Source organism: Camelina sativa, chromosome 11, assembly GCF_000633955.1.
Source record: "Camelina sativa cultivar DH55 chromosome 11, Cs, whole genome shotgun sequence".
NCBI lineage: Eukaryota > Viridiplantae > Streptophyta > Magnoliopsida > Brassicales > Brassicaceae > Camelina > Camelina sativa.
Genome location: NC_025695.1, coordinates 32,821,417 through 32,833,685, shown reverse-complemented (window position 1 = coordinate 32,833,685; position 12,269 = coordinate 32,821,417). Strand labels below are relative to the sequence as shown.

Genomic DNA, 12,269 nt, shown 5'->3' with positions numbered 1-12,269 from the left:
TTGATCACCTAGAATTAATATCTAGGAAAATAAATTGATATGAGAATATAATTGATTTTCCTGATAAAACTTTTTGATGAGCAAAATTATTTTCTGCAAAGAGATTTGATTTAGTGATTTTGTGAACAATCTAAACTTGTTTTTAAAGTTGATTTATTACCTAGAATTTTGCAAAGAGATTTGGATTTTCTGGTTTTAAATTTAGATAATATTTGCAGTGAGAACTGATTTATTTTACAGAAGAGTTAGAGTTCTAGATCTGATCTTAATTGCTTGAATCCTAATTTATTGATTGATTTAATATTTCATAAATTCTTGAGAATTTTCCTAGGCCTAGCTTTTTAATTCCTGAATTTACAACACTTTTTAATTCTGTTTCTGCATTGTTTTTAAATTAATATTTTGATTTAGCATAATTAAAAGATTAATAAGTCTATTGTGTGATCTAGAGTCTCTGTGGATTCGACCCCTAGAGTATTACAATTGCAAGGCTGTTAGTACCATTAGGATATTACAATTTGACCATATCAAACGTCTCATTAATACAAAGTGTTATTGACAAAAAAAAAGAGTTTAATTTTTTTTTCAACGACATTCTTAATTAAAAAATAATAACGTTTTGGTTCATTGGTAAAGGGAGATAGGATTTGAGTAGTATTGGTCACTGGAGATTTAAAATTTAATAAGTTTCAGGAAATTAGTCTTTGAACCTAAAAAGCTTTTAGGATCACTCATGAGTTATAAAAAAAGATGAAAAAAATAAATTTGTGCCATATTTTTTTTTTGGCATTTCTTAAGAATTGTATCCAACCAATAAATGTTCTAACATTGAATGCATTAGCTACGCTTGTTTACGCCATGGTTAGACAAAAACTAGAAGATGTTTGAAACCTTAAATTGAATTTTACGCTAGTTTACGCCATGGTTAGACAAACCACATCTTTATAACTTCTTCGTATCTATGGTCTTCCATATCTTGAATATATAGCACTTAGTCGATTATGAACATTCATGTCGATGAACTAGTTCAAAGTTCATTATTTTAAAAGTTTACATTCAAGTTCTTTTATAGTATGAGAAACGTTTGTTCAATGTATTATGGTATTGTGTGATTCGTTATGAATGATGATTAGCAATTTTGTCAGCGAGAAGAAAGAAGGGTCCTTCTTTCACTTTTGCCTGTACTGTTAATATTGCAAGTGCCGAGTTATTTTAATTCTGAGAGAGACCTTTCATTTAAGATCCAGCTTGACAATTTGATCACAATCATATCTTTTTTTTTTCTCCTTCTTATTACACCTATGTTCGGGATAGATTTCCCAAATCAACCAAACAATGTTCATCGACAAGAAAAATATTCGTTGCGTGTGATTGTGAATAGTAAATCTCTGTCGTCCGTGAGAAAAAAAACAAAAATGAAAGAAGTTTGAGGAAAAAAAAAGTCACAAATTTATAAGTTTTAAAAACATTATGAAGCTAATTACCCCTAGAATTTTAAAGTTTTAGACCAAATCATATCTATCGTTTCAAGTAATAATTATTTTCATTAATTCAAAAGAAAATATTTCATTCGTTTCAAATAAGTTTTAAAGTAAGAGGCGTTTTTCTGTTAAATAAACATGTTTTTAGTGAAAATCGTTAAATATTTTCTTAATTTGTTTGGATTATACTAATCATGGTGAAACAAAGGAAATATCATAAGTTAGCTAGCTATTTAGAAGAGATAACATCGCCATTGTCATTTAGCTACATACAACCTACAAGACATTATGACAAGTACTTATCTAGAATAAGAAACTAGTACAATACTAAAATGATTAGTTATACATATTAAATGATAAAGAAAAAAAAAAAGAGATGTGGCATACGAATAAATTGGTCCCAAGATTCAAGCTGTGTAACAATGGACCAGCTTCCAGCTTTTTTTTGTGTGTGGAATCTCATCTTTTAGCCAACTAAAGCTTACATTTAGCCTTTATCTACATATATGGTCCTTCAAGATTATTTCATAATTAAAAGCTTTTAAGGATAAACGCCAAACATATGATTCCAAATTAAAATAGCTATAACTGATGATCTATACAATTATTTTAATTCACTGATTGTATAGTATGAATTATAAAACTATGTACTCAAACATAATATATATGTTAAGTATCCTCTTTTTAATTAGGGCGAATTAGCGAAACATATCACATGGATAAACAAGTTAATGGAATACTTAAGAAATCAATTAGTGGTCTAGAAAAAGGTAATCATATATAACGTTAAGATGAAGCTTTGTAGGATGACAACCGAACAACCAAAGTCTCTTCAAACGTCAACTCCTTCTTCTTCTTCTTTTTATCCTTTCTTAATAGACCCGAAATCACTTTTTAATAATTATTAATTTAATATGATACAAAAATGTTTGATGTTCCTTTTATGTAAGAAGATAATATTACAAAAAAGGTTTGAGGAAATAAAGAAAAAAACGAAAATGATGGGATGTGATTCTTTAAATGGAATCACGAGGAGGAGACATCCCATGTGTTAATGAATAAACCATATAAAAAGAATTTATTTTGTGACTTGATTTAACATTTTAACAAAAACAAATTAAATTTTTCTAAAAGCTTTAATTAGTTTCTCTATATTCTTTCTTCGGCCAAACAACTTTTGTTGCCCACATACTTTTTTTTTTTTGTGTGTGTACACCATCATATATATACTTATATCATGGTATTTTCTTCAATATATTGATAATGATACTTATAGACATGCATGATTGTTAACTATAATGTATATTGTAGAAAGATGTGAAGAGCACTTTCATTTCATGTGGCTGGTCTGGTTCTGGTTTTGCGAATGAGTCACGTATTAATTTTCAATTATTAAGCATATATATTTCAGTAATATAAAAAATAATTGTTGATAAGACATGTATATTAGTGTTTGTGATATGTGACATTTATAGTATTAGTAACATCGATATATTGTATTCCAAAATTAAATCCGTATAATGGACACACATACACACACAAATTATAGTATAAATTAAGTAGGATGAAAGAAACTGTTCAAAAGATATGTCCAACCAATGTTGGGCAATCTAAAAACTTTGTCTCTAGCCAATTTCTATCCTTAGTCGTTACAAAGGGTCCCTTAGTTATTTGATACTATATCATTTTCATGTTTTTTGCTGCAACGAATTTGGCCAGCACATTAAATTTGATTACAAGAAATTAAATCATTCATTAGAGAAAACCATATTTACAAATCATATATACAAACATTTCTTATTATTTTCACATGAATATTTTTATAGAAAGTGTTTAAACTTTACTTAGCATACTTTGAGTTAAAAATATTATTTTGTCGTCTGTTTCCTGTGCCCCTAAGAATCAAGAAATGCCCTCACAACATCAACAATTGGAGCCATACAGATTGGGCATTTCACACTACTCCACTGAAGCTCATGAGCACATTTCAGACAGGTGCACATATGTCCACACCTGCAAAACAAAACCGCAGTTTCATTACAGCGTTCGTGTTTCAACCATACTCGCTTTCTAGCTAGGCTTTACAAGCACTCAAGCAGACATATGTACCTATAGAGAAGTGAGTCTATAGGCATCTCCAAGCAGACAGAACAATTTCTTTCCAGAGAATCTGATACTGAATTTGACATAGTTCAAAGTTATAGTTACATCAGTAATGTTTACTCAAGAATAGTGTTTACTCACCAGAAAGTGATTCACATTTCATGGATTTCTGGAAACTGACGCAAGATTTGACTAAACTTTGTAGTTCGAACATTTCTCTTTGAAGCTGTTTGATTTGTTTCCTGAGATCACATATCATCTGTGTTTCCTGTGTTAATCATAAATTAGTTACTTTACTAACACACAACCATAAATCTATTACTTCACCAACACGCAACGCTACTAACCTAAGAAATAAGCATAGAAAAACAGAGAAAAACTCATAGAGGAGGTCCTTAGGGATTAAATAAATTGTAGTAACGATCAAGAGATGTTGGCTAAAACCATCACTTACAGTTATTGGTTCAAGATCTACCTTCTCTGTTTCAGTTTCTTCTAGGTCCTCTTGATACCTTGCTGAACACTCACCCAAGCTCTCCTCGTTATCTTCGTCTTCTTCTACAAGATTGCTTTCTACTTCTAACCTCATTTGCAAGCGTGAGATCATGATTTTATCAATCTTTTCCCGAAAATCACCTGCGAGGAAGCCAGAAACTGTCCTTCTACACAAGCAATCACATGTTATTAAAGCTATAAAATCTCATCTTTTGAAATAGAGACTGAAATCACATTATAACATACATCTCAATTAAGTTCCGTATATCATCTTTCTCTGAACTCTTGTTCATAACCTCGAGCTCCCGGTCTTTCTTGAGAGCTTCCAAATAACTCCGTGGGTGCGATATATCGCTAATCCAATCATAATACATACTCTCATCAAGGTACCTTGCTGAACACTCAACCAAGCTCTCCTCGTTATCTTCTTCTTCTACAAGATTGCTATCTACTTCTAACATCTTTTGCATGCGTGAGATCATGATTTTGTCAATCTTTTCCCGAAACTCACTTGCGAGGAAGCCAGAAACTGTCCTTCTACACAAGCAATCAGTCAATCACACATGTTATTAAAGATATTAAAGCTAATCTTTAGAAAATGACGAATGGATCACATTTTAACATACATCTCGATTAAGTTCCGCATATCATCTTTCTCTGGACTCTTGTTCATAAGCTCGAGCTCCCGTTGTTTCTTGAGAGCTTCCCAATAACTTCGTGGGCGCGATTTATCGCTAATCCAATCATAATACATACTCTCTCCATTGTAATCTTCATAATCTTTATATTCCGTTACATTATCATCCCAACCACTTAGAAATATTGGTGTTTCAAGAACCATGCATAATGTTTCTGACTCTTCTTGCTTCTTGGCTTTTGATGTTTCTTCATCGTTTTGTGAAGATTTTTCCTCTTTGCCGCTCTCTCTAAAGATGTGACTTGTTATTGCTTCTTCCTTTCTTTGCTCCAAACAAGCCACTGATGTAACTTCTTGAGGGTTGGTTCTATATTCCTCAATCTCCATGGTTTTGCCTTTTTCAAAAACACTAACTTCTTCGTTCTTTCGCCTTTCTTTATTTCTCTCTACAGTCTTCACATCAATGGCGACTCTTCTTGCAGCTTTTTCCTCGTCTTTAGCTTTCCCCATAGTTCTTCTCCTATTAGGTCTCCCTTTAGAATCCCAAAGAGTCACTTTCTCCGCAGTACTCAATGAAGACTTGTTCGTTTGTTCACTTTCCTTCACCGTAGCTTTTCTCAACCCTTCTCCTTCTTCTGTAGCTTTCCCCTCAATTTCATGTTTCTTTGAACTGTTCATATTGCTTGCAGCTTCATAGTTCTTCCTCGTGTTACTATTCTCCATTTTTTCTTGCAAGACATTCTTATCTCCTGTTTTGCAGGCCATTTTACATACCCTCTTCATCCGGAAAGATACTGGTCTAGATAACTTTTTAGTTTCTCCCGCGCTATTCAAATTTTCCCAAGACCCCTTCTCAGTTTTTGTCTTGTATTTATCCCTAAATTTTGATTCCATTGATCAATCAATATAGCTTGGTTTAATAAAGATGTTCTAGAAGTTCAAATAACTGAATAAGCTGATCATTACCTGTGATTTATCACACTAGATCCTCGCAAAGACCGGTTTACACCTGATGTTGCTGATTTCGACATATATCTTTCTTGAATGGAAATGCACCTTTCTAGACTTCGGATTCTAAGCATATACTAAATAACAAGGAAGAGACCATTTTAATTAAGTAACATCGTCTGAAGTGTAATGTATTAAATTAAATTACCAGTTTAGGATAAAATAAAAGTAACCTGAAGACGTCGGCACCCGCGACGGGAGAACTTTGAAACCGCGTTGCGGTCATCGAGCCATTCGAGCTCAATCTCTCGGTTACGCAAAATCATCTTACAAACGTCTTCACTTGCTTGTCGCCCTCTTACCCTAGTGGTACAAGTAGCCAGTTCAAGAAAACATCTACCTTCTCTATCATTCTCACAAGAATTTGAAACATTACTCATGTCGGACTGAGGAGACCAATCTATTTCTTCACCACTGCTTTCGTTATTTTTTCTCTCCACGTCGTTGAGAAACTCAGAAAAAGAACTCGAATTCGAAATGTCCGAGAGACTTAATCCAGAACTCGTCCTGCTATCTATTAGCGATTGACTTAGACTCGAGCTTGACTGCTGCGACCGAGCTTCCCAAATCTGAACCAGAGAAGAAGCTCCAATGATGACACCATTTCTTGAAGAGGTCTCAGGTTGACCCGGATTACAAAACGGATTGGAATTGGTCACTAGCGGAGAAGAAGTTGGATTGTGGTTGGAAGAAGGAATCTGCAGAGGTTCCCCTGTTTTTAAAACAGTGGATCTTGAAGAACATTCAAGAACCTCTTTATTCTTCTCTTCATTACTTGCAGAACCCTCAGCAGGAAAAGCACGACAGCTATTAAAACGATCAGTAACAAAACCTGTGAGATTCTTTTCTTTCGTGTTATGATCCCTCGAAGCCATTTCTATAGACGCCATTTTCTTATAAAAATAAATAAAGATCAAAACCAAATCCTCTGTTCTGTTTTGAAAATTGCTTTGTTTTGTTACACTCAAGAAAAAGAAAGATATAAACAAACAATGATCTATAGAGAAGTAGCTGAGTCTTGAGGACTTGCTCTCACTATATATCTTATACATAAAGATAATATATTTTCATATTCTATGACTAGTAGTAGTAAATTAGTAACTAATATACTACATGTTAAGTTGTGTGTTGAAATGGTAATTTTACCTTTCAGTGATTAGATGATGTGTTTTGGACTCAATCCCGTCTCAAACATTTTTTTTGACCCTAGGCAAAACAGATTTGCAGACCTTTTATACCTAAAAAAAGTTTTGGTTTTTTTTGGACCCTTTTTCTTTAAGAGTTTTGATCAAAAAAAATTTGGACCCTAGTTTTTTGCCTACCTTGCCACCCGTTGAGACGGCCTGATTGGACTTGAACTTCCTCATCTCTCAATAAATCAGTAGTAGTTTTTTTTTTCTTTAGCAAATTGAAGAGTAATTTGTTTATTTGTCACAAACTGATATGACTACTACTACGCAAATGATGCAGTAATCAACCCTCAAAGCAAAACAGAGTAGTCAAAAAGAAGAAATATTTCGAGTTTACTTAAGCTTCACGCCTCCAAAATCATTTATAGGTATCATCACTTCGAGCCTCCCTGTAACTGGCAGCTCTATTGTTGAAGACATTAAGAAGGTAGTCACTAGCTTGTCTTGAAGATGGTCTCTCCTGCGGATAAGTCTTGGTGCACTGAATCGCTATTTCAAGAACTTGGTAAGCTGCTTCTTCTTCGCAGGGTAAAAGTGGTTTAAGCTCTGAACCAATCAGCTTCTCTCTCGCTGCAGAACCCGGCGGGGTATCAAGAACCGTCTGTACCCATCTAACCATATCTGTCTCTTCATCAAACATTTTCTCGGTTGGCATTTTACCAGTCACAATCTCCATCAACACTATCCCCATACTGTAAACATCGCTCTTCTCAGTCGCCTTCAACGTGTAAGCATACTCTGAACATAAACCCATTGAACAAAAACATTAGCTTAAACAGTTGAAAAAGCAAGTCAAGAAACTTGAGAAAGACGTTTAATGTACCTGGAGCGACGTATCCATAAGAGCCTGCAAACATAGTGTTTGATTCTGTGTTGGTGTCATAATTCTCACTCAAGATCTTGGCGAGTCCAAAATCTCCTAAATGTGCTTCCATGTTGGTATCAAGAAGCACATTACTCGATTTAATATCACGATGAACAATTGGAGGAACACAATCATGATGAAGATACTCAACTCCTTGAGCCAACCCAACTGCTATTTTCAATCTTGCCTCCCAACCAAGACACTCCTTCTTCTTCGTGTGAATCCAATCCCAAACGCTTCCGTTCTCCATATACTCATAAATCAACAGATTCAAACCTTCAGCTTTGCTGCTGCAGTAACCCATCAGCTTCACCAAATGTCTATGTCTGATTCTTCCAAGTGTCTTAACTTCTCTGTTAAAGCTCTTGTTTGACATCAAATCATCTTTCCAAAGAATCTTCTTCACAGCAATCGTCTCTCCGCTCTTCAACTCAGCTTTGTAAACTTTTCCTGACCCTCCTGATCCAATCATGTACTCGTCGTTAAGGTAACGTGTAGCTTCCATAATGTCTTCCCACTTTATATCTGACTTTGCACCTCCGTTTCTAAAGAGAGGAGCTTGTGAAGAAGAAGAAGAGTCTGATGAGACTGCGCTGTTCCCGCCTCGCCTTTTCTTGAAAACATCATGACTTTGCTTGAAGAAAAGGAAGATTACAAGTACCATCAAAGGAATCGCTACTAATGATGAAATCGCTGAGATGATAACCACGGTTTTGGGACTAAGACTTCGTTGGTTCTTGTTTGATCCAGCTCTGTTGCAGTGACTTAGAGGGCTTCCACAAAGACCTGTATTGCCTACAAATGCATCTGCTTGCCATCTAGAGAACTGTTTCTTTAACTTCCCTTCGAGGTTGTTGTAAGAGAGGCTTAGATATCCCAAGCTTTTCATATCTCCGATTTGGCTAGGAACTTCTCCTACAAGCTGATTATGAGACAGATCAAGCGTCTCAAGCTTATGTAACGTCGAGATCATGGATGGAATATGTCCTGTAAAGTTGTTGTAGCTGAGATCTAAAGCACTTTGAAGATCTTGCAGCTCTCCAATCTCAACTGGGATGTCTCCGGTTAACGAGTTTCTTGATAACCGAAGCTCGTAAAGTTTGCTCAGCTTGCCTATTGATGAAGGAAGAGGACCTGAAATCTGATTCTTTTCGAGGTTAAGTGCATTGAGAGCTTCCAAGTTACCAATCTCTTCCGGTATGGAGCCGTTAAGTGAATTGCCATCAAGATATAACACAAGAAGCTTCGTTAAGTTGAACAGCTCAGTAGGGAGAGACCCAATGAACTGATTAGAAGAAAGCTTAAGCTCTCCCAGCAGTGGAAGCTTTCCAAGCCATGGTGGTATAACTCCTGAAAGAAAGTTATCGTTGAGATCAATGTGTGTCAGCTTCTTGCACAAACCGAGCTCTAACGGTATGATTCCCGTGAGAGAATTGCTTGAGATATCCAATAAAGACAGCTCCCTGATCTTTCCAAATGTCCAAGGGATTCTTCCTGTGAACTGATTCTTCCCTAACCTTAAACGATCAAGATTAGGAGAGTTCCCTATCTGAAGTGGTATATCTCCCTCGAATCTGTTCTCCGTGACATCAAACGAAAGATAAGAGCTTGAACCGCACAACGGACTGATCGAACCATTGAACTTGTTGCTGGAAATATTGATTCTTGTGAGATTCTTGAGGTTGACAAGTGAACTCGGAAGGTTTCCTTGAAGAGAATTGTTGTAAATCAGTAACTGTTCTAACGCGGTTAAGAACCCTAACGAGGAAGGTACCGAACCAGAGAGCTTGTTATCAGCTAAATCCAAGATCGTCAGTTTGTGACAGTTACCTAAAGTGGCGGGAATGTTACCAACAAGCTCGTTCTCTCTCAAGTGAAGCAGAGTAAGCTCTTTCAATCTTCCTATTGAAGAAGGAATCTCTCCACTGATTCGATTACCATACCAATCAATCGCCTTCAGCTTCGTGCAATTACCAATCTCTATCGGCATTTCACCCGAAAAACGATTCTCATATAGATACAGAATCTCTAATTTGCGTAGCAATCCGATTTCCTTCGGTACCTTACCTTCCAAGTTATTGCGATACAGAGTAAACTCTAGTAGTTTCGTTAGGTTAGATATTGATGGAGATAACGTACCTTCCAAGGTATTGTTGTTAAGATAAAGATTCGTGAGTTCGACGAGGTGAAACAACGAATCAGGGATTCGACCTGTGAGCGTATTGTTCGATAGGTCAAGCGCTTCTAACGACTGACATTTTCCGATTTCCGCCGGGATTTCGCCGGAGAGTTGAGTTTCAGACAGAGCAAGTTGCTTCAAGCTTGTGTTGTTAGAACATATAGTCTTCGGTAATGAACCAGAGAGACGATTATTCGATAGAACAAAGGACACGAGCTGATCCATGTTCCAGAACTCTTCGTGTATCTCTCCAGTGAGATTGTTCGAAGACAGATCAAGCGTTTGAAGATTAACCAACTCTGTTAATCTCTTTGGAATCAAACCTTGGAGCTTGTTACCAATCAAGTTAATGTAATTGAGATTAACCAAATCACCGAGTTGACTCGGTAACTCACCGGAGAAACTGTTTTTCCCCAAATTGAGCGTCTGGAGGTTCGCGAGTCGACTCAGCTCCGCCGGTAACGACCCGTTGAGACGATTCACCGCCGCGGTAATCAAAACGAGGCTGGTGCAGTTACCAATCTCCGGCGGAATCGGTCCTTCGAGCTCGTTGTCTTGTAGTATCAAAGCCTGGAGCTGAACGAGTCTCCCCAACTGACTCGGTATTGTACCGGTGAGTCTACACGAGGCTAACGCAAGCATCCGGAGACTGACGAGGTTCCCAAACGTCTCCGGGATCGATCCGTTGAGCTCATTGTCTCCGAGTTTTAACGACTTGAGATTCACCAGCGAGCCGAGCTGACTCGGTATCTTGCCGCTGAGTTGGTTAGAGAAGAGATGTAACGTTTCCAACGAAGCGGAGAGGTTGGAGAGAGTCGTTGGGATGGGACCAACGAGACGGTTCGAAGACAGATCGATGTGGGTTAGGTTATTAAACCGGCCAATCGATGGTGAAATTGACCCGGTTAAGCCTAAACTGGAGAGATTTAAACCGATGATTACACTACCACCGCATGTGACGCCGGTCCAGTTGCAGAAATTGGAATCAACTGCATTCCAAGTTCGGAGAACGGTTTCGTCTTTTGGGTTTGTGAGGAAAGAGTTCTTGAGTTCGAGAAGAGTTCGAAGATCGTCGTCGCTTTGACCTGAACCGGACCAGAGTGAGAAACAGAGCAAGAAGAAGAGTTTTTTGCTGCATTTTTTTTTGTTTTCTTCTTCTTCTTAAGGAAACAAGGGATCTGTGATTGTGAAAGTAGTGGCGAATGAAGAAGCTTCTTCGAGTTCTTGTGCTGGCTAGTAGTAGTAATGAATGAAGCTTCTTGTGGTAGTAGTGATGAGACTAGTGTTGGAAACGAAAGGAGAATTTAAGACAATTGTTGTGTTTTTGTTGTAAGTAAGATGATTGGTTATAAGAACGGTGCATAAAGACTCTCTCTCTGTATATATGTGTATTATATACGCGTATAAGTGTGTGTGTGTGTGTTTGATGTGGTGAGTAGGGAGGAGAAGTAAATAAATAAAGAGGATAAAGCTTTTGAGATCGGCTATAAAGGCTAAAACTGTATATACGATTTATTTAGAGATTACGAAAACAAGAAATAGATGTTGAATAGTCGTTCTTATTGATTGATGTTCATATATTTTACCCTGTTTTCCCTTAATATATTCACATCTTTTGCATCTTTTGCTATCTATTTTGACCATTATTGCATAGTTTTAGGACTGTTCTTGCATTAGAGTTTAGTTGCATTGCATTTGCATATTTTCATGCATAAATAGGTGATTTTGGAGCTTAAAGAGCATGGAAACAATGCTGAGGAGAAGTGAAGCAATCATGAGGAGAAAGCAAGAGAGCTAGGGCTGAAGAACCAAGGTCCGGAGTCCAAATCGACTGCCCACTCGACCAGACACTCGACCGTGTGTTGAGAGGGACTCGACCGAGTGGGAGGAGCACAAGAGGAGCCAACTCGACCGGTCACTCGACCGAGCACCAGGTCGAGTTGGTCGAGCCGCCTGGCTATTTTGTCTTCTAGCGTTTTTAGGGCTTCCACTACATTTTCTATATAAGGGCTTGTACCTGCAGCCACCAAAAGAGTCCAGTTTTTTAGAGAGTCCAGCTTTTTAGAGAGTCTAAAACCTAGTTTTTACCTTTTTTAGAATTATTCCTATTGCACTTTTATTTTTTTAGATCTTGTACTTCTTTTAAAAGGAGAAAAACAAAGAATTCTTGGATTTTGTTGGTTCCATAACTTTCAAGATATTAAGAATTCGTGTTTGATTCCTTCTTCAATATTGTAGATCTTTGCTTTATCTATCTAATCATGCAAGTTTCATCATTTTCTGGGTTTATGACTTTGATGTTCATCATGTG

At 36.8% G+C, this 12,269-nt stretch overlaps 2 protein-coding genes across 2 annotated transcripts in view; both read right to left on the bottom strand.

Moving 5' to 3' along the window:
- LOC104728596 (kinesin-like protein KIN-7M, chloroplastic) lies at nucleotides 3,377-6,599 on the bottom strand. The gene is made up of 7 exons (XM_010447555.1): nucleotides 5,898-6,599; nucleotides 5,683-5,801; nucleotides 4,706-5,593; nucleotides 4,039-4,246; nucleotides 3,726-3,852; nucleotides 3,591-3,657; nucleotides 3,377-3,494 (listed from the first exon to the last, which is right to left on the bottom strand). Exons 1-7 carry the CDS (start codon nucleotides 6,597-6,599, stop codon nucleotides 3,377-3,379), a joined length of 2,229 nt encoding a protein of 742 aa, XP_010445857.1.
- The window catches only part of LOC104728595 (LRR receptor-like serine/threonine-protein kinase GSO2), a 7,086-nt gene continuing 1,969 nt past the window's right edge, over nucleotides 7,153-12,269 (bottom strand). The window contains exons 2-3 of the mRNA XM_019232021.1: nucleotides 7,738-11,118; nucleotides 7,153-7,652 (exon numbers count right to left, since the gene is read on the bottom strand). Of these exons, the coding sequence (XP_019087566.1) occupies nucleotides 7,273-7,652; nucleotides 7,738-11,118 (3,761 nt within the window). The 3' untranslated portion in view covers nucleotides 7,153-7,272. The remainder of the gene's footprint in view (nucleotides 7,653-7,737; nucleotides 11,119-12,269) is intronic.